Here is a 24480-nt window from a genome sequence, read left to right as displayed (position 1 = left end):
TCTGGCACATCTTTTGGATGCTTGATTGGTTGGGGATCTGGGGAGTTTTGGCTGTGTGACGGGGGCATTGCCCTGCTGAGGCAGGCTGCTGTTGCCATGGGGTGGATGTGCTGGGTCTGCAACAATTATCTGGTGGGTGGTACGAGTCACATTAACATGTACACGACATTAAAGAGAGATCAACTCTTTTCAATATAATGTTCTGCTGGGAAACCTCGGGTCATTCAGTCAACCTTTTAATGCTGTGGCTGATCAGTATAGATTTATACTTTCAAAACTCAAGCACTGATCTGGTGAGTATTGTTCACTTGCAATCTCAAAAAGGCTGCAGGTTCTTGGTTTCTGTTCACAGACGTAATTGGCGGAAAACAGACAGGTACAGCGCAGAAGAAAAATTACCTAAAAGGTCAACAATCACATCTTAATGGAACACCGAAATGGGCAATAACTTCTGCATGAGTAGACTTGAGGAGAATGATTTGAGTATGAGTTTGTGTCTGTTATACTGCGATACCACTGTGGATGGTGCACAGCACTTCTGCAGTCCTGCCCACAAAACCTGAAAACCTGTCTTGTTGTGTAACAGTTTGAAAATGATTACTTTTTGTGATTCACTGCTGCTATCACAAAAAACATGTAGGGCAGGGTGACATTTGAATATTGTCATCTGCACTCCAGTGGGATTGTATTACAATGATTTGATCATCTTATAATACAATTTTACCATTTCTTTTATTCAAATGAACGATTTTTGATTTATTACACTGCGATAAGAAATACTTCGATTGCTGCAGTGATATTACTTTACAGCTCGATTAGGCAGCCCTAAAGACACTTAGAAAAAGATTTTGGGAATTTACATAAGGAATGTTTCCGGGCTTAATAAATTCTAGAGGAGTATTTAGACAGTGAGAAGACATCAAAAGGCATTTCTGGAGGGCAGAGTTAAACTCATCGTGATAAGATAAACAAGTCACGTCCACAGCAAGTATGAGCATCGCAAACTGCTTATTCTAGGAAAGCCTTTAAGTGCAATTAAATGTTCCATTAAATGCAGCTGTTAGTTATTCCAACACAGTCAGCACAATTATCTTGTACTCAATTATGGCACATTAATAATTCCCCCCGCCAACTGATCCATGTCATTTACATATTGCATTTTTAGAATAACTTGTGTGTTTTCTCCCTTTTAGCAAAAAAAATATATTAAAATAAAATAAAATGTCCGAGGAAGGCTTGAAAGTAGTCTAATATACAAAATGATTTTTTTTTTTGCCCCATTCTGGGGTCGCTTTCTAATAGAGAAGGCTGACTGTGCGCACATGCTCTGCTCCACTGGGTTCTTTTTGCAGATGGTCTCATTGCTATGCATAGAAAAGCCATCTTTAGATTTGCATTTGGTCAATTTTCTCCTTTAAGTTGGACATCTGTCTGTGTTAGAAATTAATCTGTGGGTCCCTATGGAGGCTGCTCGGATTTTAATTAATTGTGTTAACGCATCAATAATAAAAAAAAAAAAGAAGAATGGAAGTCAGCTTCTCTCCCTCGCCCACACTTTTTCACTCTCCTGTCTTGGGTAAATTGATGATGTCTTTGTATTCAAAAGACTATATTTTAGTAACTGTAAATTAAAAAAACAGTTCCACAGTTAAGGATTTTTTAGTGGGAGACTGACAGAAGCATTGGATGTATGACTACTACAGAGCTTTCAGCTTTTATTCCTCCTCACGTCTCTGTACTCGATGTTCCTCATTGACCTTGTACTTGTCAAAAGTAGATGTCAAAAGAAACACAACTTTTCTGCCCACAGTGGCAAAAGTCTTCCTTTTCCTCCTGGCTGGTTACCATGGTTGCTGTCATTAATCTAGCAAGGAGATGTGGTTACTCTTATTGGACCTTTGGGAAAATATTAAAAGAAGACACCGTCATGGTGTTTGGCAATAATTCGCAAGTGACAGCTGAGGAGATGGATTTCCCTTCAGGTTGGCAGTTTATCTTTGCTGCCGGTGGACCATGGATACACGCATGCTCTAAATCAAGCTTTTGTCAAGGATGATTGAACTGAGATTGTGAACAATTTAACTATGAGCTCAAAGCAGAGGAGAAGTTCTGCAGTGTTTGGGAGTTGTTTTTGTTTTTGTTTTGTTTTTTTTGTTCATGCTTCTGTAATTTGTCACCGAAAACCTGGTTTTGTGTCTTTGAGGCTTGGGTATAGTTGCGTCTTTCAAGACCTCCGGCAAATGTTGTGCACATTTTTAGTATGCCTGTCACCAGAGTTGTTCCTGCTAACTTTTCCTGCCTCCAGGTTTTTACACATCGTCTTCAGGGGATTCAGCATTGTGTTCTTTCAGTTCGTCCTTATCACCATGTAATCTAGAAAGATAGTAGTCTGCCCTTTACGCTGCCTTAGACGGTTGTGTAAGCTTTCTGCACCTGTGTGCATGTTGCCATTTTGCTACTTTAGACACTTTTTCATGTTAGCAGTGATTTCACTTTTAACCAATTTGCAATTTTTCTATTTATTTATTTTTTTTAACAAACTTCCATCGAAGCGCACCTGGATGTTGTAAAATTTGCAGCAGCAGCATCAACATAAGGTTTTCTCTTTCTTTTTTTTTCCTCCTCTAAAATGTTTGCATGTTCTTATGTACTGGAGAGATATTAGGTGCACTCATGCTCTGTTGTGAGTGGGCCAGTCTGCATGAAAACCACAGCACATTTTTTTTGGAAATGAGTAAGTACATTAGAAATAAGTCCTTGGAATATTTTTTTTACTCTCCAACTATTGAGTGGATTGGTGGAGTGAGAGCAATGAGAATGGATGATATAAAACCTAACTCTGAAGCACAACCCTTTTCAAAGTTTTAAAACCCAAATGTCGCCACCCCTTCAAATGAACACATGGAAATAACCTACCTTTATTTTTTTTTTCTCCAGATAAACTAGTCGTGATTGTGTTTTGAAGGACTAAACAGGCTCAGTTTGGCTGGATGGTCACCTTATTCAGTGTGCAAACAATACTATCAGTATATCCGTCTGCTGCATGTTCTTGCACTCAGGTAATGTGTTTTAGAGCCCATTTGTCTACAACTGTCTTATTGCAGCGGTTCAGATTAATTTTGACAGCAGAGAATGACCTAATGACACTAGAAAATTGAAGCAGTTTCCAAAAACCAGTTTGCTTTTTTGTCTCGCTCTCTCGATATTATTGTATTGAGTTCACCCATAAAGAATTTGTTACAGAGTTTAGCCAGCAGAGAATAAGCAGTGAGTTTTAATAGATCACCCGAGCGGTTATGGAAATAAACACATTCAGCTCGAGTGAAACTGTGTATCAGTTATCTGCCTCAACAGCTTCTAAAGCTTCATTTGTCCCAGAGAATCATTTCCCCTGGCGCACAGGAGGGGATTAAAAAAAAAAAAAAAAAAAAAGAAAGAAGAGGAAGAAGCAAGGACAGGTTCACTTTCCTTTTTCATAAGTAAATACAAGCAAGCAACAGATGCTACACAAGAAATACTATCTAATCTTCTACACTCTGTTAGATTTGCTGTCATTTAGGTCTTGTTTTTCAAAATGTTACACACGTATTGGACACTCTTCATAGATTCCACATCTGTTACAAACACAGCTTTGCCGTTACTGCTGGCTATTACCTTTTCTATACTGTTGTTAAGAGTTATGGTGATTTAGGTTGACAAGCTCTGGGTACAAATCACAGGTGCTGTTTTTACGAATGTACCGAGCATACTGCATGTTATTTCACTCGGCTGTCCAACACAGACAAAAGGACACGGGAGATGATTACTACACAGACTGTTTATTCAGACAAGCAGTGGCTTTCAGGCAATCTGGACAATCCTTGCCCACACAACTCACTGCTTAACTGTATACAGGACTGTGAATGCTCGTCTTTTTTTTTTTCAAATAACACTTGCTTCCCAAATGTGAACTGCAAAAAAGGCAGGACAGAATTGCCTCCGTGTGCGTCAATTGATGTGATTTGTTTTCATCCCCTACTCCTACCTGCTCTGTTGAGTCAATTAACCTGACTTCGAGCAGGAGTGTAAAACGAAATGACCTTGCTGCCTCCAGCCGACGCTTTCCAAAACTCCTACTCATGACGGAACGCTCATGAGCAGTTGTAGTTTCCAGTGCATTTTTCTGTAATCGCGATTTAATGTGACTTAAATGTGAATCCTTAAAGTCCCTCTGTGGTTGTTTATTTAACCTCTACAAACTCATCTGTGTGTATCAAAGTTACATATTTATAAAGTTTAGTTTCTTTCCCACATGAATGACAATCTTTTCGTCTTTATAAAGGTTTAGTTGTAGCTCTACGGATCAACATAGCCTATGCCTGTGCCTTCACTGCCCCACTCACGGCAGCTCGAGCATACCAGCTCACCTATGACCGCTCACATACTGTCAAAGTAAACGTTACACACCGTTAAGTTGAAGAGTTTGAAGAAGAATAATGATACAGAAAGCTGCACCAGGGACAGGATTGGTTCCTTATATAGGTTTGCTATGTGTGAAATCCCGCTGAGTCTGTGTTTTTGATTCTGTCATTGGTACGCAGCAGCTTCAAGGTGGAACCGCTCAGCCATGGTGTTGGCTGCTTATTTCATATGTTGTCCACTATATAAAAACACCATATGGGTATGTTAACAAGATAAAAACTTGATTTTCACCAGGGGGGGTCTTTGAAGTAGGAATAATTGCGTACACACACTGTTGTGCGACAGGCTGTTAGATATACAAAAATACCATAATGACGCATGAAGTGTGGATAAATAAGTTGGCTGAATCCTCCATAGACTAACTGGTATTTCACCCTCTGTCAGTGTTAAACCAACAACTTCTGCCAACACGTTTGGCACCTCACTTCATGTCACTGAACTGTTTCTGCGATTTGTACGAGAGTCCTCCTGGGACAAGAGAAACTTGTGCTAACCAAATGTGTTTACTCCTCTCAAGCTGCAGTAATTTAACATCCTCAGACTGATAGCCTACTTAGAATGTAATTTATTCTCTCAAGAAGATTTTACATCTTCCACACAGATACATCAGTGTCCTCCAGGTAAAGGTTGTGTGGTGAAACCTTCCCACTCTGTTGTCTCACTGTCACTTTACAAAATGCTCTCGTTTCAATGAAAAAAGATGGCTCAACTGGTCATGCCTGAAGCAGTCACACCTACTGTTACTATAATCTAACTGTAGTTCTGTTTTCAGCTCCTCCACAGGTGCACCAAGAGTTGCCAAAAATCCCTTGTCACACCATTTAAGCTCACAGTATACACCTTTGACAGAACTTCATATCATGTGTCACTGATTTCAAAAATCAAATCATGAAATGAGAAACTAGAGTGAGAAAATATGTTGCGCTGAATCATGCTTTGGTAGTCTTTGTGCAACATGTAACGGTTAACCAATATTAAGCTAAATTTTACATGATGAATTTATAAACACAATTTAGCTCAAAAACTCCTGACAGACAACAACAAGGGATGTTTATCATGAAGGACCACTAATTACCGAAGAAGCACTGAGCTTAAAAACTGGCTGGTGGTATAACACTCCTGGTCTAGTGGCATGTGCCAATTTCACAGTGGTCAGATGGTATGCCACTTATATTTAATCTACACATCCCGCTTCCCCACAGCAGGAGCTGCTTCATATTAGTCAGCCACTCTTGGCTGATGATCAGATTGTCACATCAGTACTGCTCAGTGCCACTAAATACACAATATGCAAATTTAATGCCAATGATCTTATATATAGATATATATTTATACTCGTTTTCATTATTTCCATTTACTGCAGGTAAATGTGCTTGAAATAATTGATGAAGAGACTATTCTGGTTCTAGGAGCTTCAGTTCTGAACTGAAGAAGCCTCTTGGATGAGAGATAAGGGGTTCTTGAAGAATCTAAAAGAGAAGTCCAGTTGCTTTCTACTGAAACTCCTCGGATTACAATGACTTGGATGACTGACAGTCAACATACACAGGCTATTCTGGTTCCTTATAGCTTAGTTACATGCTTTTAAAATGTCTGAATGTCAAGCAATTTCATCTTTGCATGTGAGTTCAGGAGATAACTATAAATGAGCTGGACATAGCTAACATAACCAGGGATAGTCTAGCCACACTGATTAACCAGTGACTGAGACATCGAGCCATCTAACCAGATATCTGCCATGTATTTGGATTTGTGAAACACTCTCATACATTTGAGAACATTTTAACCGTATTTCTTATGTACAAGGGATGCTTTTAACAAGGCTGCTGCCAGTCTCATTTCATATCTCACTGACACATACCACTCCAGGGACTTATACCACAGAGCAAGACATATCCAGGATATCTTTTTGACATACAGCTTCACTGAACCTAGCAACCATGTATAAGTTGTGTCACAAAGCTGGTTATCATCTTGTTAAGTCAGTCCAATCTAGTTATGAGTCATATTCTCACTAGAACACTAAACTGTAACGCTTAACTGATATGAGCAATTTCAATAATAGGCTAAAAGCAACAGCTTCTGAAGCCAAAGCCAAAGGAATGACATGTGCTGCTTAGATGTATTCTTACAGTGTGTAAGTCAAGTTACACATATTCTTTCAGTCGCACCCGTATTGGTGTTGAACAATCTTGGAAGCAAATAGAGAGCAAATGCACTCATTTTGAGTCCTTCTACAGCATAGCAGCATGTTGTGGTAAATGTAGGATCAATGTGTATTTCAAGCAACAACACAAAGAAGAGAAAGATGTTCCAACTGTGACCCATGTGATGCGCTAAAAAGGAATGACCTTTAATTATCTACACTGCTTCTTTTTCTGCAAACCATTACTGCCCATGTAGGCAATGTGCAAGTATGACCCAAACAAGTATCCCTATTTGTCTTTTACCTGAACAATGATGCTGTGAAACAACCTATGATTGACAAAATCACCTGCATTCTCATCGAGACATGTTCAGCACCAATCAATCTGGGAAACCCAAGAATGGAGTTTAAAACACAAATGTCATAGGATCTACATTGTTTACTTTATATATCAAGTAGTCAACTCAAGATATTGTCTGCTTGTTCATAGAAACTCTCTCATATAGACTGTGTAACCAGGTGGTCAAGGAACAAAACAAATGCATCAAGCAGCTCTGTTGAACCAAAAAACACCTTTGCGAATTGTGCGGCGGACCATGTGTTTGCTTTGGTTCTTCACATCACCCACAGCATACATAAAAGTGCCCGCTGCAAAACAACACAAGTCAGTGCAAACAGTCTGAGGAACTGTAAGTGCACGACTTTGCCATGTTACGCTGGCAACACATGGCTCAAGAAGTACACAAAAGAAAGCAGTTCCCTCCGCTGAGAATCTATGTCTTGATATAGATGCTTGTTAGGGAAAGCCAAAGGGTTTAGTCGGCCTCTAAAAACTACTGCCCTCCTAGGAGACCCTTTCGCACTCCGTGTGCACTGAGCTCCATGGGATCTTCTATGAACAGTGATGCCATCTTCCAAGAAAATTTCCTGGTTAATCGGCAGTGCTTTTATACATGTTGATCTGTTATCTTGCAGATAACCTGCTCTGAAGCAATTGTGGTATGCAGCATTGGTTATCATGGCAATGTACCCTGGTAACATAGCATGACAGCTTTTCAAATAGTCTGTTTTATATAAGGGAAAGATGTTTGCTGATATAAGTAAACCTACATGTGTATGAAACAAAACATTGTTCTGTGTTTTTTGTATTTCTTTGTTAAAGTATAATTTCTTCCCATTGCTGAAACTCAGGTTTAGCAGCAGAAACCAGAGTGTGGTAGATCGATGTAAATCCCCTGCAGCTGTCCTGTCGTCTCCTTCCTAAAACATTTATTTATTTTTTTTTTTTAAGCAAACTTAGAGATACTCAGGGTCACATTCACAACATAAGAATAGTAATTAATCAGGGTATATTACAGCAGGTTCTGTTTACCACAGCTGTTCACATGCCGGTCAGGGAATTTTCTCACTACAGTCTACAGTGTGTGCTTTATGATTAAACTTGTTCAATATTTCAACATTTGCACTGACACAACGATGTATAAATGATTGTTACAGTGATTCATGTATCAAGAGCAGTGAAAAGAAAGAGTCCCTGAAGTTACTGTTTATTTACACATTGTGAGTGAAGGTGATTAATTGTGTGTCTTAATCTTTCTGACCATATTTTGTGGAAGTAGGCAACAGATTGTTTCTGGTGATAATCTGTTCATCAAAACAGTCTCAAATTAGTCTGGAGATGTCAGAACAACAGATCTTGAAACTGAAATCTGCAGCTATATTTAATTATTCTCAGCCACAGCATCTTCATTAGTTTGTTATTTATCGACAATAGTATGGCTTTAGTTGTGGCATCATCCATCCCTCTAATAGTTTGGTCCACACTGAAATAAGTCAACAGCTACTAGATAAATTGCCATGAAATGTTCTATAAACATCCCTTGTATTAGAGTACAACCTAGGATGACATGTAAAGATTTTAATCAAAAGACTATTTCTCATAGCATCACCATGTAACACTGTGATGGTGTTATAACTGATAGTGGCAAAACTTGTGACATTCCCCTAATCCTCTGCCGTACATTTGTGTTTTGTGCAAATTAGAAAACATTAGCTAACTAAAAGTGATCATGATGCTTCTCTGCAATGTTCCTGTGAGCATGCTGACATTTGCTTTCAGCTCTGAACCCTGCTGTGCCTAAAGTCTCACAGAGCCTCCAAGTGTGACTTTAAGTTTTGTTAAAACAAGAGAGAACTTTTAAGATAACTTTATTTCAGATTAACAAATCAATCCTCCAACTGCTAATGTTTATTTGTATGGCATCATGTCAAGAAATGCAGCCTAAGCCGAAGATGAGCTCTTTATCTGACTGCCATCATCAAAGTCCTGATTAGTTGAGGCTCGTTTGAAGAATGGCTCCACAGTTGACTGTGATGAGTGTGTTTCCAATCCTCTCATCGCATTTGAGTCAGCGTCGTTCCGTAACAATATTGCACACCTCATGTAAAAGTTTGCACCGAGCAATTACATGAATCCTCAGGTGCATATATAATTGAAGATGACATGCTTGCACTATCATGCAATAGATTTTAGCATGTTATGAGTGTCAGTGGGCATTGTAATTGGTAAACACAATGTAGAGATAAATTTGACAGATGACACCACAACTTACTCATTACGCATTACACCAGAGATCTTTATCACAACTTAATTTCCAGCTCGCTGGCTCACAAAGTCATTATCCTAAATATGATTTGCACAATGGAGAACTCAAAATAATGTGTAATATATTTTGTGTTTCTCCGAAGAGGAGATAGTAAAGGGAAAGGCGGCTAATCTTATTGTGCGTGACATTTAGTCATGTGCTCTCTCTTTCCTCTTCCTTTGTGTATCCTCTATCTCTGTGTGTCGATCTGTATATTTAATGACATTAGTGGATTTCTTTCTCAGTATGGATTATTGTTATGTGCCTCTGTTTTCTTCCCTTTAGGTGACCGAAACAAGGACGGGCCCTCTCGGATGCAGTAACTATGACAACCTCGACTCTGTCAGCTCCGTTTTGGTTCAGAGCCCTGAAAACAAGATTCATTTGCAAGGTTGGCCATCCATAATTGAACTCCCCCAATTTCTGATGGAATTGTCACAGTGTCTGTTCTCTGGCAAGCTTATAACTGCAGCACGAGAGTGTCAGAACGAATTTAGCTTCAATCACTCTTTCACTTTTTTGCCATGCATGCTCGCAGAGTTCTGAAGTGAATCCCAGGCAGTAATGATTCCGAACAAAAGTAGCAGAACTGTGCAGCAAAAATATAACTTTAAGTGAATCTCAGCATATTGCATGTGACGCCAAGCATATGCTGAGCATGGAATTTTTTTTTCTTTTTTTAAAACAAAAACAGTGAAAAGGAGTGCCAGCTTTCAGTGATTTACAGATCGAGCTTACAACAGCCATCTAAACACATTTTCTGCAATACCTAAAGTACTTAGAGCTCCCTCTTCATTCATCCATGTGACATTTCCATGTTTTTGTCCTGCTTTTGTCCTTGCCTCAGGGCTCCAGGCCATACTGCCAGAGTATCTGAGGGCCAGGTTTGTGCAGGCAGCTCTCAGCTACATCGGCTGTAATGAGGAGGGCCAGTTTGTGTGCCGGGACAATGACTGCTGGTGCCAGTGTGCCGTCGACTATCCACAATGTAATTGCCCCGAGGTGGATCTGAGGGCTATGGAAGCCAGTTTGCTGCAAATCCGAGATTCTTGGAACATGGCCAACCAAGACTTTGAGGAGTCAGGTCAGTGTTTCCTTTCTTGCACTCATTCTGTGGCGGTGACCCCCCCCACTGACAGCAAATTACACCCTGCTGTTAAAAGGGCTGATGGGCAAAGAAAACAGACGGACCATGAAAAAGGCACAATTACATCCAATCCAAGTAATGGGAATTCATCACTACACAGAGGAACAATTTGTAGAGCAGCATTTTGCAAGATTACATAAATAATATGAAAATAAGTGAGAAGAGCATCTCATCTCTATGAAGTAGGATTTATTGGATTTGATGGATTTGCCCAAACTCTCAGTTTTGAGTGTGGTGATGTTAAAAGTTCATAAACTCTCCCTCAATTTTGCATATGTTGGTTCTATGTTTAAAATTTAGATCTTCAACGTGCTACGTGAAGTGCTATGAGATGACATATGTCGTGAATTGGCGCAAAATAAATCAAATTAAAACTGAATTGGAAAACGTTATTGCAAAATCAGCAGATATGATGACGTGGCGGTCGATGTCATGTCACACAATGCCTCAAAAATAATCTATTATGTCATTTTATTAGTGGTATTAAACTAAAAAAAATGCGCAAATTCACTTCTGTAAATGTTTGTGAGCATTTTTATCTATAAACAATCAGCTAAATTAAATGCTTTACAAATTAAGGTACTTCATCACATTGATGCAAAAATCCTGTAAATCCAATACTGCCATAAAGCAGCGCTGCTTATTGATTGGCAACATTTCCCTCAGTGGCCTAATACAGGCAGAGATATCAAAGGGATAGCTGACTCAGTAGAAACAGCGTAGCAAAATCTGTAAGACTTGACAAATCTGACATCCCACAGTGTAGATTGTCAAAACACCCAACCCTCTTCGTTGGCATTCAAACAACTACCCTCTGCTGCCATTTGAGCCTGTGTGTGCATAGAGAAATTGCATGGTTCAAATTTCAAAGTCCAGAAAATGAAAGGGGAGCATTTATAGTAATATGACTGGGTCAACAGTGATTCAGTCAAATGAAAGCTCTGCAGCACCGTGAGGAGGAGCTGTCATGCCCCAGGAACAAACGGCAGTTGCTGTAAATCTGTTAGCAGCGTATGATGTAACCTCTGATATAAGACTTCACAGCACAGTTGGTGCCATTTTATTAGTTAACCTTATTTAATGTTGGCTGATTAACGTGGTGAAAGTGAGCACTAAATTCAGGCTCTCCAAGAAGCTTTTTATGCATCTTATTGATAGTAATACACACACACACCATGTTAAATGTTGCACCCTCTTAGTGTTGTGCATCACGTTTGCTCCATCCTGTCCAGCATAGCTCTGATGCTGGGTTCCTCTATCATCATTGAAGCTGAGCTGCATCCACAGGCTTTAAGGGCATCTCGCTGTTTCAGTCATTTCCAGCTCGGCCTTAAGCTGTTTTTCGGTGCACCTTGCCGGCTGAGAGTGTTATTACTGGCTACATGGTTCTGTACTAAGGGCAACTTGATTAGCGCACAGTTGGCAATAACTTAAGCAGCAAGGTGCCCTAAGAATGGCCGTTGCCAGGCTGTGTTAAATAAAGAACAATAAGTTCCCATAAAACCCCTGGGGATCTACTTGTATGGTTGATCTAATAGAGAACAACTAACATCGGTAGCAGAGAGATTAGGAATTATAACTCTGATTGTGAAACGAGGTTTCTGCTGTCAGCTGATGATTTGCTGTAACTTCTGACACAGGGTGATACGGTTTAATTAAGATATCATATGCTCTACAGCTGGATCCCTATTTTATTTCTTACTAGTTGCGTACATTATTCTTTATTTGCCTGGTGACCTTTTGCTTTGACTGAAACAATTCAGGTTCATAGGAGTGTATTAGAATAGTGTGAAAACAGAACTAAAAGGCATTGGCTTGAGGGGACTTCATGCCAGCGGGTACGAGACATATCCAAGAGAGCTCCAAGAGGTCTTTGTCAAATTACATTTCAATATATTGCAGTTATTTGATTATTTAAGACGATTTTTAGTTCTTTTTTTTTTAAATTGTAACCTCACAGTTCAGTTATTTCAGAAGATTCTGCCAAATAATCCTCTCGCGACACAGCATTACCCTCCAACCTCCCCATGTTATTTTTAATAATGCCCACGGTGTCTGCACTTGTGCTTCGCCAAATCTGACAGTGTCTTCTATTTTTAAAATCATACAAAAGAGAAGCGCTGTTACCTTCCTGGGTTCAGTCTCTGACAAGATAATAACAGTGGTTAGAGAGCAGCTTTCCAGGGATGAGGTATTGTTGTCTCGGTGATGAAATAATGGTCTACTTCAGCCAATACCTGCGGTTCACACCTTTCCCAGGACACTCGACACTATGATTTTTAACATTTTGCTAATGGTTTTTAATGAAGCAGTATTTATTTATTTATTTTTTTTACTTAATTTATTTTGCTTATTAACCAGCAAGCATCCAAAGATAGTATATTCTCTGTTCGGGTGAGCCTGGCCAAAAGGCATAAAATAATTAGTAGTAATTAGGAGTAGAAGTGTCATTTACATTTTTTGCCAATTTTCGAGTGTGAACCATTTCTGCGTCTCAGGAGCATTAAAATACACACAATCAAATTACAATGATTATATAAAAACCGATTTCACACATCCTGAAATATGCAGAAATCCTGTTTTAAAAAATAGTACTGTTTAAAAGCACCTTTTATAACACGTTATGGCTTCTTTTTCTTTTCTTTTCTTTTTGCTTTAACCTTAATTGTAATTTCCCTATTATATGTTTTTAACAGCTTGACTCACTACTGTTTGCTTTGCCTTGTCAAATTTGCATATCTCCACTGAGCTTGTTATTGGTTGTCATGAGGAATCATGTTCCACTAACTCAAACAAACACAGAATATGAAAGCTAGACAGCGTGTGTATCCACAATTGAACGTTCTATTGTTGTGTATTGTGAAGGAACCCCGCCGCTGATTTCAACAAACACAAAACGTGAAGTTTTGAAAGAAAGACGACGCATTGTTGGCTTCGGTCTTTTCAATGGATTTATCCTTTAAACTCATTTTATAATATCAGACAAATGAACATGTCAAAAGGCAGCAATCCACGGAACATGTGTAATTAAATAAAAAATGTGGAAGCTGCTCCGTGTAATTTCTTTTTTCCTCAAGACGATTAAATGTAGGCCACGGAGAGCCCCCCCGCAAATACCCTTTAATATATTTTATTACAACCTGTTTAATCAACTTATTAATTTCACAGGCACATGTAATACACCTTGCATAATCACCAGGGAAGCCTTTGACACTTAATTGGTTTTCTAATCAGATACTTCATTATCAAGATAACGTTAACTAATTACAAACAGCAGTATGGATATTTTCAAATCAGTCTTGCATATGCTTCGATTATCCATACAGCAAATCATGATTATGATGATGATGATATTGTTATTGAATGCCCTGGAAATGTAATCTGTTTACTATGCATTGTGCATGCTGCAAACAGTAACTCTAAAGGGCTGACAGATATTATCCTCTGAGCTCCATGTCCATCCTATTTTCTCTGAGACAGACTTGCAGAATAAGCCCAGGAAAAGCTGCTGGCTGTTCATTAATGGAAGAAAAAAAATCTCACCCCATCCCTGTATTTAGCTCTGCCTTTTTCTATTAGCATATGCGTCAAACAATATCACTTCCAGTTTGCCCCGCGGCTCTTGAGCCCTTGTGGCTTCTGCAAAGTGATTCTCTCATTTGGTCTGACTAAATTAGCCAAATATAGTTGGAAGCAAGTAAGAGGGTTAGTTTGGCTTGTGTTGGAGAAGAAATAGATTAGTCCTCTCTCATCTTACACGTCTCTCTGCCTTCCAGATGAGTTTCAGAACTTCGTTCGACGGCTTCCCACATTCTACGCCCTCAACACGTCTGCCATCCAGTATTTCTGGAAGATGGAGCCGACTATTCACCAACGCTACAAACAGCTGGAGCTCAGCACCCAGCAGCTCCTGAGCAAAGCACGACGCATCGTCAACAAGCTCTTCACCCTCAGCAAGAGGTGTCAAACTCAGCCCAAAATTATTATGCTGAGGGAGAGGTGAGAAGCTGATAAGTTTTCCTGCTGACCTTTCTGTTGACACGGTTGTGGAAGAGTGTGTGTGTGTGTGTGTGTGTGTGTGTGTGAGAACAAGCAAAAATTCCAAAGCCTGCAGCCACATCACAAGTCCTTTCAAGCAAGCTGTGAACTGCAGTGCTCATTTATTTTCTTCAGCCCGCTCAGTCCGCAGCGCTTTGTTATCCCCTGAACTAGGCATTATGCTAATAATACACACAATACATTTACGCTTTGATATTCAACTGAGGTCCTACAGAAGTGAGCTATAGTGTCACACCTGATGACTTGGCTGCATGCCCAGCTCAGGTCTCCTTTACATCCAGGAAATCAAACCTATCCTCCTGTGAAATTAAAGTTTGCAGTGTTTTAAAGGAATATGCAAAGTTTAGGAGATATTTCCTGTTGGTTAACTAGACTGTGATAAAATCATATACAAAAAAAAAAAAAAAAAGTCCTCCTTGCATCTTCAGAAGATCATTCTATCTATTTTTGCATTTTTCCACCCAAAAAATCCATCACATTGCCTGCAAGACAAGCTTATGAAAAAGAAATGTGATTATGTCAGTGCAGCTGATGCAGCTCGGTTTATTTTAGAAGCTACTTCAGGTGAAATAGCAAATATTTATCCTCTGCAATGTGATTTTTAGCTGGAGCTACGGTCTCTGATTGCCCTCATCTTCTCTTTCTGTTAAATAAGTGACAATAATCTATGATCATTTACCAGAATATTATTCAACTACAAAGTCTTGCAGCTGTCACACAATGGATTGTTTGTCTGAGCGTCCTTCACCTGTCTTTTCCTCAGTCCATATGGGCTTACACAATACGTTTCAATAGCCAGAATGTCATAATGTACAGCTCCACTAATTCCAAAAAGAGTGCATTTCAGAACATTCCATTTACATAACAAAAAGCACAGTTATATTGGACACAGCACAATGTGTCTCAGTTGCCAGGCGTCTTCTATAAATTCCTATAAGGAACAAACATCCCCACGCTATAACACGCCTCAACAAAACAGCAGCAGCGGCACACGATCCAACACCACACAAAAAAAAAAACACATAAATGATGCTCCTCAGGACTGCCATTATGTTCGCCTCCCTAAGCTACCAGTGGTAAAGCAGCAAATCTTTACAGGGCATACAGGGATCTTTGTATTCTCTGTAAAGGTAATTTTAAATACCTGCATGTTTCCACACAGTAATCACCTTTAATTTGGATGCAATTAAGAAGCTTTGAATTCGCATAAATGTTCCTCCATTGTTCCTTACACATCTTCTGCAATTTTTTTAGTCTGAATGCACATCTGCAAGTTATTCCGTGAAATGAAATTCAAATGTAAAATACTGCCATGACCTCTATTCACCCCGGATAATTGTGTGCACGATCGCAGTTAAATATCTTTTTGGCCTGTCTTTCCTCTGGCAACTGAACAAAGCAGTTCCACAGCCTCACCAGTTCTCCTTTCAGCTTTGCAAGACATGGCTACCCACAAGTTCATAATTTCTGCTTTTAGAGAGACATTTATTACATGTTCAGATGGTGCGGTTTTAGCGTCGCGCTCAATAGGCAGTGAGGTGGCCACACACTCTAAATGATATTCACAAAGGATTTACAGCCCTTTTTTTCATTTTCTTTTTTTTTTTTTTACTAAAGTGTATCAAACTTTTGCACTTCTTAAATCGAAGAAATATGCACAGCTGATTGTTGCAAGTCTGGTTTCATTCATGTAACAAGCCTTCCTGTTTGGATTTATAATAGATGGTAGACGGGAATGTGAATGCACAAAGCTGCCACACCTTATTTATCATTGTAGACGACTGACCACTGACACAGAGAAACTGCAGTTCTGAAATGTAAAGCGCAGTGAGTGAGACAGAGAAAGGAATGAAAATTAAATGATGCATCAAAGTTACATAAGTGGGGCTCTGAGCTCAGCACCAACACAAGACAAAGGACCAGCAATGCAACAACAATCTGTTATTTTTCACAAGATTTCATTTCTGTTTCTCTGATAAATAGACTTTCCTGATTTGAGTGGCTCATGGCAGTTCAAGTCCAGTGTAATGTCATATTTAACTAATGTTTTCTCGCATATGTTAGAACAATGCTGCATCAGTTCTTACTTAGCAGCACTTCATCCACATCAGGTGTATTGGAACTGGACTCATTTACAGCTATAGGGTGAGTCAGAGCTCAGCTGTGGAAGAAACTGCAGAAATGCCAGATGCGCATCACTAATGGAAAATTTTGAGGCCAAACCTGCCTCCAAAAAAAAAAAATGATGTCCTTATATAACTAAACTGCATCTACATTTATGTTTTGAAAGAAGCACATTTTTTTTTCTCCTGAATGGTAAGATTAAGATGTAGGAGGAAAGATTTTCAGTTTGAAGGACTCACAAAGTCCACATCAGTGGGAGGAGTGGATAGAGACTTTAGCCGGCATTCAAACCCGGGTGAGGCCATTATTCTTAAACCGAAGTTTCATTTTCATTCCTTGTTAACTTTCAGTTTTCACTTGCTGTTTAGGTACTCAGACTACGTGGTCAGGTTTAGGAAAATATCCCGATTTGGCTGTAAAGGAACAGCAAAACAATAAAATAAATGGCAAAGATATGCTAATTGACACACAAAAAACATCCAGCCGATCATATGTTTCCCTCAAAACATAATTGAGAATGCAGTTCACTTGTTAGGGAATTTTGCGAAGCAGTGCTACAACATGACATATTGTTCACTTTCAAAGAGCAAAAAGGCATGTGAGCAGGCTGGAGGAGTAGTTATACAAGTCAGAAATAGAATTTTCACCCAGGGAAGTGGGGTTTGTGTCCTATTGACTTTCGTTTTCACCTAATGTCTGTTTAGGTTTAGGAGAACATCATAGGGTTAAAATAGATCCGTTGACAACATTAACCACAAGTCACCGCAATTTTCTGGATTACAAAAAAAAAGGAGCAACAAAAGGAAAGCATTTAATATGTTGATTAGAAACATATTTGGGATGTGTCACAAACTAACATAATTCAGCTAAAAAAATGTGCTTCTGTCAAAACATAACTTGGTTTAGCTGTATGGTGATGTCATTTTTAAGACGACAGGGCTTGACAGAGTGAGTACATGTGAGCTCGCAAATAGCTTAACTACAATGATGAAATAATACGAATATGTGAAGTCCAGATACAGAGCACATGTGCTGGTGTGTGTGCACTGAATTTCATATGCAGTATTTCTCCACACTTAAGATGGACAGTACCTGGGGCAAATTTGGGGAGCACAGCAAATGTATTAATGGGATGAGTGGGAGTGATGAAAGTAAATACTTGAGTAGATATTTTAGATCCCGCTGTGATATAACCTGGTGCTCTCAGATGATCTGAGGAAGAGTCTATTGGCTCACATTAACTAGGTTCAAAGCCAGAAACTTAAGTATCCAGTCCCTCACCGGAGGAAAGAAAAAAATCTAAATAAGATCTCTTCTTTGTCCAGCCTCTTTCTCTTCGATGTAACTGAACTCACTTTGACATCAGTATGAAATTTTGACCATTTTCTCCTACGTTTTTTTTTTTAAATTCACCTCCTGAGAAACAGCCTCCTTCTCATCTCACTGCAATGATCTTTATTTGTCTGAAATAATCAGCTCTTCAGATAATAGGAAGACCCAAAAGAAAACTTGACTGGCATACAAATGAGCCTGTACAATATCAGAATTTTGTGATCAACTTCAAGTCTGAAGTCTGTGTATTGTATCTGTTCTGGGACTTCTATTAATAAATCACTGTCGGTCCAATCTGCTTCTCCCTTTTTCACCACTTCTACAAACTTGGTGGGTGCATTACTGGGGACCTGAGGGAGTGCAGTGTTGAGTTTAGAGTTGTTTGGATGAGCAGGGGCTATTTGTAGGATTTTTTTCACAGTTTTACCGCAGCCTGTGACTTCTAACATACCGGTGACAGCACCAGTGAAAACTGACTGGTGATAATGATGTTCTTCACGTGGTGATGCATCACAGCAGAGTAAATTCAGAGGAAACGGTGCTGGTATTGTCAGCAGATATTATTTTTTTTTATTTCCCTTTTTAGTGCGCATCTGTTTAAATGTAGGTTTTTAAGATTTTAAGCAGCTTCACCGAGTTTCAACAGTGGTGCAGGGGACACTGTTGCCTCACAAAAGGTTCTAGCAGGTCGGCCAGGGCCTTTCTGTGTTAAGTTTGCTCATGTAACACGTATGGTAGAGGCCAACCAATTATCCACCTGGCATGTCGTGTATTTAAAATGGATTTAAAAATGTACTCTGTGGTCTAGAGTGATCTCCCATGCAAAGTGTTATCTGATTAGATACACGCCACAACTAATAACCTCTTCTAATTAAACATATGTAAAACACACATTTTAAAAAAGGTATTTAAAAAAAAACAAAAAAGTAGTTGAAATGTGTGTTACTTTAAATGATGGAACCAAGATTTTCAGTTATCCAATACAACTATCAGTTATAGGCTTGGTCAAATCCCCATCGGTGACCTCTCATGAGTCCACATTAGCAAGAGGTGTGAGCCTGCAACTCTGAGAAGTCTGTGTAGCCAAAGGTGAACATCCTTTCTCAATGTTGCTTTAAAAATATGCCCAGATACAGATTTATAAATGTATCATCTTATTTGGACAAGTTGGCTAAAAATGCACAATTTCTTATTCAACCTTAATAGTTACACAACAATGTGCTCTGTCCCAAAGTGTGTTGTTTTTTTTTTTTTTTTTTTCATATTTTCCTGATGACCTAGTTCAAGGAGGATTTGTTGATTTTTTTTTCTTCCTTTTTTTATTAAAAATAATATTGGTGTATCTTTGTAGCTTTATACATGTAGTGAAGCATAATGGTCTTTGTCAGAGGAAAACAAAGTAAACAGAAAAATAATGTAGGCTCTTTTCACTGCAAATCCATTTTGGAGTTTCTTTTGTAATTTTCAAGCACGTTGGAAAAAAGTATTTCTTTTCTTTTCTTTTTTTTTGTTAGATTTTAGCCGAATATCTGATAATACAGTAATATAGCAGCACAATACAACTGATGTGCTTTTTTGTTTCACCAAGTCCATATATATGCTTCTAATTAAGAAAAAAAAGAAATGTGTCCTCTGTAGCAGCAAAGTTTTGCTCGCTAGCAGAAACAGAATCTGTAGCTGAAGGAGAAAGTTGGTGTGCGACATTGATCCGTGTGAAATGAACTGACAGACAATGAACAGATTGCAGAGCGAACACCCAGCTTCTCTTTGGCTCATACTGCACACTGCGTCTCCATGACAGTTTACATGTCCTGCTGACAGTGTGCGCTTTACGATGGCGAGACAGCTTCCTCTCTCTTGCTGTGCACAGTCTCCACTCTGGAGGTGAGATATGCACAACTGACTCTAACTGATGAGTTTCAGAGAAGCAGGGTACTGTTAAGACTGTTAACACGTTGCATCGACCGCCTCGCGACAAAATGTCACCAGACTTTAAATTTGACGATTTGAAAAGATGTCATTTGCTCATATTCTTTTTTTTCTTCCCCACACGGCACTGATGACACTCACTGTCATGTTGGAATATTAGAGTGGCTCGCTGGTTCAAAGCACTTGTATAGAAGCTGATTTGAAACTGACAAACACCACAACTGAGGCGTTCTATAGACCTCAAGATATATTTTTTTCATACTTAAGATGTGCACGCTTAGTGAGCGATGCACTTGGGGGAACAAAACATAATGCTAGTAAATGGAAAAACACAATCTGTCACAGTTTCATTTGTTTTCTTCACAAGGTGTGATATGCATCTCTCTCTCTCTCGCTACATATATATATCATTGTGAGTAAATTAAGACAGAATTAAAATACATTCTTTCCTGCCTTTGCACTGTTAACCAAAGCAGCAAAAATTGAGCCAGTATGTCTTTTTTGTTTTTGCCCAAACATTGAGCTTCATATTTAAGGTATCAAAGTGGTAATCAGTTGAGTTTGAGAAAAAACATGTTTGCATTTTTGCCTCCTTTGGAAACTGTGCTTGGTGAATTTACATGTTTATTTAGGAAAAGTCAGCGACAAGCACTGCTTTAGTTAATGTGAAATCATTCAGACGTGATGGAGTAGACACTTGGAAATGCTGAAATATGCCTTTCATATCTTCTCTAAACCTGGTGTCTGGAAGTGGAAAGAGACTTGGCTGACTTTTAATGACTCTCATATTATGTTCATTAAAGTTTAAATCCCCAGCGCCTCACACACACACACACACACACACACACTTTGCAGCCCAGCTATTATCTAGTTAAACAACTGTTTGGACAAATGTTGTTTTTCCCTTTCAAAAAATAGGTCTTTGAATGTAAATTACTTATACATGCGCTATTGTTTCCTCTAAATTAATTTAGCACAGCTGCACACGACTACAATAATGGAAGTGGTAACTCTGCTCAGGAACAAAAATGGATTCAGAAATGTGACAGATGTGGAACAAAGCGAGTGAAAGACTGATTATATTCTTGTCGGGATGTCCACCTGCTCCTTTATTCATAAACAATCTCAGGAATTTTGGTTTACCATTACAGTTTGTGTCTTGGAATAAATAATATGTATACATGTGGTTTGAGTCAGTGACTCTGCATCCAGGCTCTGGACTGAATGATGATGATCAGAATCACAAACTGTGACACTTTAAAATCAGATAGTGTTACATTGAACACTTTTCCTAAAGACCCAGAAGACATGTGTCCTATACATATATTGTTAGTAAAAGTAATGAAAAATGATACATATTTCCAGCAAAAATCAGAATCTGATTAAAGTTATTCTGCTGTTACTTTCTCTCACCAAGGGAGACACAATTATCGATCAACTCATAAAGCATTGAGCTCACTTTTTTTCTTTTTCTTCTGTTATTTTATCTAACTATATTGAGGGCCCAGTGAAACAGCAGTTAAATCATTTTTAGCTCCTGTATGTGGGTGTAGTTTGGGCTGAGACCAAATACACAGACGGATATCGTCTCTACAGGGATTTGATCAAAATGTTTCAGGATTTACATGGATCGCTTAAACCTGGGCCTTTCTCAGCGGGCAGCAGTCTCTAAAGAATATGAAGCGATACAGAGCTGTGGAGGACTGTTAACCTCCATCTATACCTCCCTCCTCCACACTGATAGGTCAGGAAGAAAGCACGGGAGATGTTTGAACTCAGCTTCGCTTTTTTCCATATTAAATTTAAATACGTATCTCAAACCCCATGCTATCACTCTGCTACGATGAGTCAAGTTTCATCTACTCGAACAGTCTACTTAGTTTCCCTAAATCAGATTTAATTTGATAAATTTATCTGTTAATGTTCGACAGGAACAGAGAGGGATGTTAGCCTAAAGATCAAGACACATGCTTCATGACATCAACGTTCATGTAAATGTGATTCCTGTGTCCACTGTAGTTGTGTTTCATACTGTTTTCTTTCTTTCCTGTCTGTATTCAGCGCGGGGAAAAAAAGATCGCACAGTTCTATTTGTATTTGACAGATGCTAAGAGATAACTAAGCAATCAATACATGATCAATCTTGGAAGAAGTTTGAAATTGCTCATTTACTTCCTCAGAATTTAGTTGCTTTGATTTCAAACTATTTATTTCATTTTTTGAAGCGCATTAAAATTTTGAGTAACCCAAAACAGCTTGTGTCTGGTGATTTCCCCGCATGACAATTATTTCTTTGATTTAATTTTGTTTCTGAGCAAAATGAAAAATGCTGCATGCATGTTTTTTTAATTTGATGTTATGAATGTAATACACCTGCAGTGAAGCTTACGTACTGCTCCGTCTCCGTTGCAGGCCCTTAAGCTACTGGCTGAACTACATCCTCTCCATCATGTACTGCAGTGAAAACAATCACATCGGCTCTTACCTGGAGGAGACCCGGAGCTGCTCCTGCCCCTACGAGCATCCCCCCTGCCAGGGCGTGATCCCCTGCTCGGTGGGGGAGGGCACCTCTTGCGCGTCCTGCTCCTACGAGAACCGCTCCCGCTGCGCCACCTGCAACCAGGGTTACATGCTGAGCCAGGGCGTGTGTCGCAACGAAGTGCCGGACTCCACGGACCACTACATCGGCTTTGAGACTGACCTGCAGGACCTGGAGCTGCGCTTCCTCCTGCAGAAACGCGACAACCGCATCAGCATCCACGGGATCTTTGTCAGCAACGACGTCAGGCTGAATAATTGGTTCGACCCGTCATGGAGGAAGAGGATGCTGCTGACGCTGAAAAGTAATAAATACAAGTCAAACCATGTCCACATGCTCCTGGGCATGTCTCTACAGATCTGCCTTACCAAGAACAGCACTCTGGACCCCATGCTGTCTGTCTATATCAATCCGTTTGGGGGGAGTCACTCAGAGAGCTGGATCATGCCCATTGACCAGAACAACTACCCAGACTGGGAGAGGACTAAATTAGACCTTCCCTATGACTGTTATAATTGGACTTTGACTTTAGGCAACAAGTGGAAAACATTTTTTGAAACAGTCCACTTTTACCTACGGAGCCGGATCAGGGGCACCTCGAGTAACGGAAATGGAACTGTATATTATGAACCATTGGAGTACTTGGAACCAGGACGAAATCTAGGCTACATGAAGATCAACAGCATCCAGGTATATGGCTATAGTATGCACTTTGACCCGGAAGCGATCCAGGACTTGATTTTACAGCTGGACTACCCATATACTCAGGGATCGCAGGACTCGGCGCTGCTGCAGCTGCTGGAGATCCGGGATCGGGTCAACAGGCTTTCCCCGCCCGGCGCTCAGCCTCTGGATCTCTTCTCCTGCCTGCTGCGGCACCGACTCAAACTGTCCACCACGGACGTTGCCAGGATTCAGGCAGCGCTGCAGACTTTCAGTGCCAAGCAGCCCAACTCGATGGAATATGAAACAACCAAATTATGTAGCTAATAAGTGGGCAGGTGGCCAGGTGCACAGATGGAAGAGCAGTTATCACACAGGCCTGATGATGGTTAAGAGCAATTTTGGAGCCATGCAAGGGACATTTGGGGGACACTGTCATTGTCGTCATGGATCTCAAGAGTGCATTTGAGATTCTCATGTCAGCTTTTCGTATAAATTTGTATAACATGTTAGATTTAAGGAGGATTTCACCATACTTGCCTCATAGCGTTTTCTTTCTCCTGACGAAACTGATAACTCTGACAGTTAATAATATAAATTTAAAACTCTGCCGTCACTGATATGTTGCTAATGTGCTGACGTTTGTAGATTGCACAAATTTGAATCACTCACATACGTAAACAGAAGCTTTTGCTGATAAAGTATTACCCAAGCAACGTAATCATCTCACAAAACAAACATTGCAGCACCAGCATGTCTTTGATTTGTATTTTTCTCATCACATTTATCTTCAGGTGCAAAAAAATAGCACCAGTGTTTGTTTTAATATCACGGCCCCTCCCTTTTAACCTGGGAAAAGATGGGCACCTCATTCTTTTTAGCTTCCATTGCAATGATTAAGTCACACATTTTTTAAGCTCTACTACACTACTTTTGTAATAAAAGAACAAAACAAACAAAGTGAATAAATAGATGCTGTATTATTCCAGTTTTGTTGAGGGGACAAAAAAAAATGTACCATGATCACAATATATGTTACATGTGCTTTTATTTTTATAATGCTGTTGTTTGTGAAGCAAAAGTTACAAAAACACTGTCTATAAAATGTAAAATACAATTTGTTAATACACTAAATAAAATACATTTTTATGTGTGGTCTATAGATGGTGTGCTTGTCGTGCATGAACTTGAAGCCTTCATTAAGGCTATAAATACCATCCGTGCTTTCTCTACGAAGACATTTCAAATGCCATGCTGTCAAAACATCCTACACCATGTTCTCTATTTGCGGATTACGGACGATTTGACACACATTTGGGTCCTTCAGTTCTTCAAAACCGGCGTAAAATTTAGGAGCTGTTGCCAGAGCAGCACTTGCATGGAGCCAAACCTACAGTTGCTCACTTTTTAATACCATATTCGAGATGTTCGAGGT

General features: G+C 39.4%; 1 protein-coding gene across 1 annotated transcript in view; it reads left to right on the top strand.

The window, feature by feature from the left end:
* brinp3a.1 (bone morphogenetic protein/retinoic acid inducible neural-specific 3a, tandem duplicate 1) overlaps positions 1–24137 on the top strand; it is a 59266-nt gene extending 35129 nt beyond the window's left edge. Inside the window, exons 5-8 of the mRNA XM_008295508.1 lie at positions 9538–9643; positions 10100–10336; positions 14176–14398; positions 22256–24137. Coding sequence (XP_008293730.1) covers positions 9538–9643; positions 10100–10336; positions 14176–14398; positions 22256–23372 — 1683 coding nt within the window. The 3' untranslated portion in view covers positions 23373–24137. The remainder of the gene's footprint in view (positions 1–9537; positions 9644–10099; positions 10337–14175; positions 14399–22255) is intronic.
* The last annotated feature ends 343 nt before the right edge of the window (positions 24138–24480 follow it).

The sequence above is a fragment of the Stegastes partitus genome, unplaced genomic scaffold (genome assembly GCF_000690725.1).
Source record: "Stegastes partitus isolate 25-593 unplaced genomic scaffold, Stegastes_partitus-1.0.2 Scaffold23, whole genome shotgun sequence".
NCBI classification, from domain to species: Eukaryota; Metazoa; Chordata; class Actinopteri; family Pomacentridae; genus Stegastes; species Stegastes partitus.
This window is presented reverse-complemented; position numbering and strand designations above follow the sequence as displayed.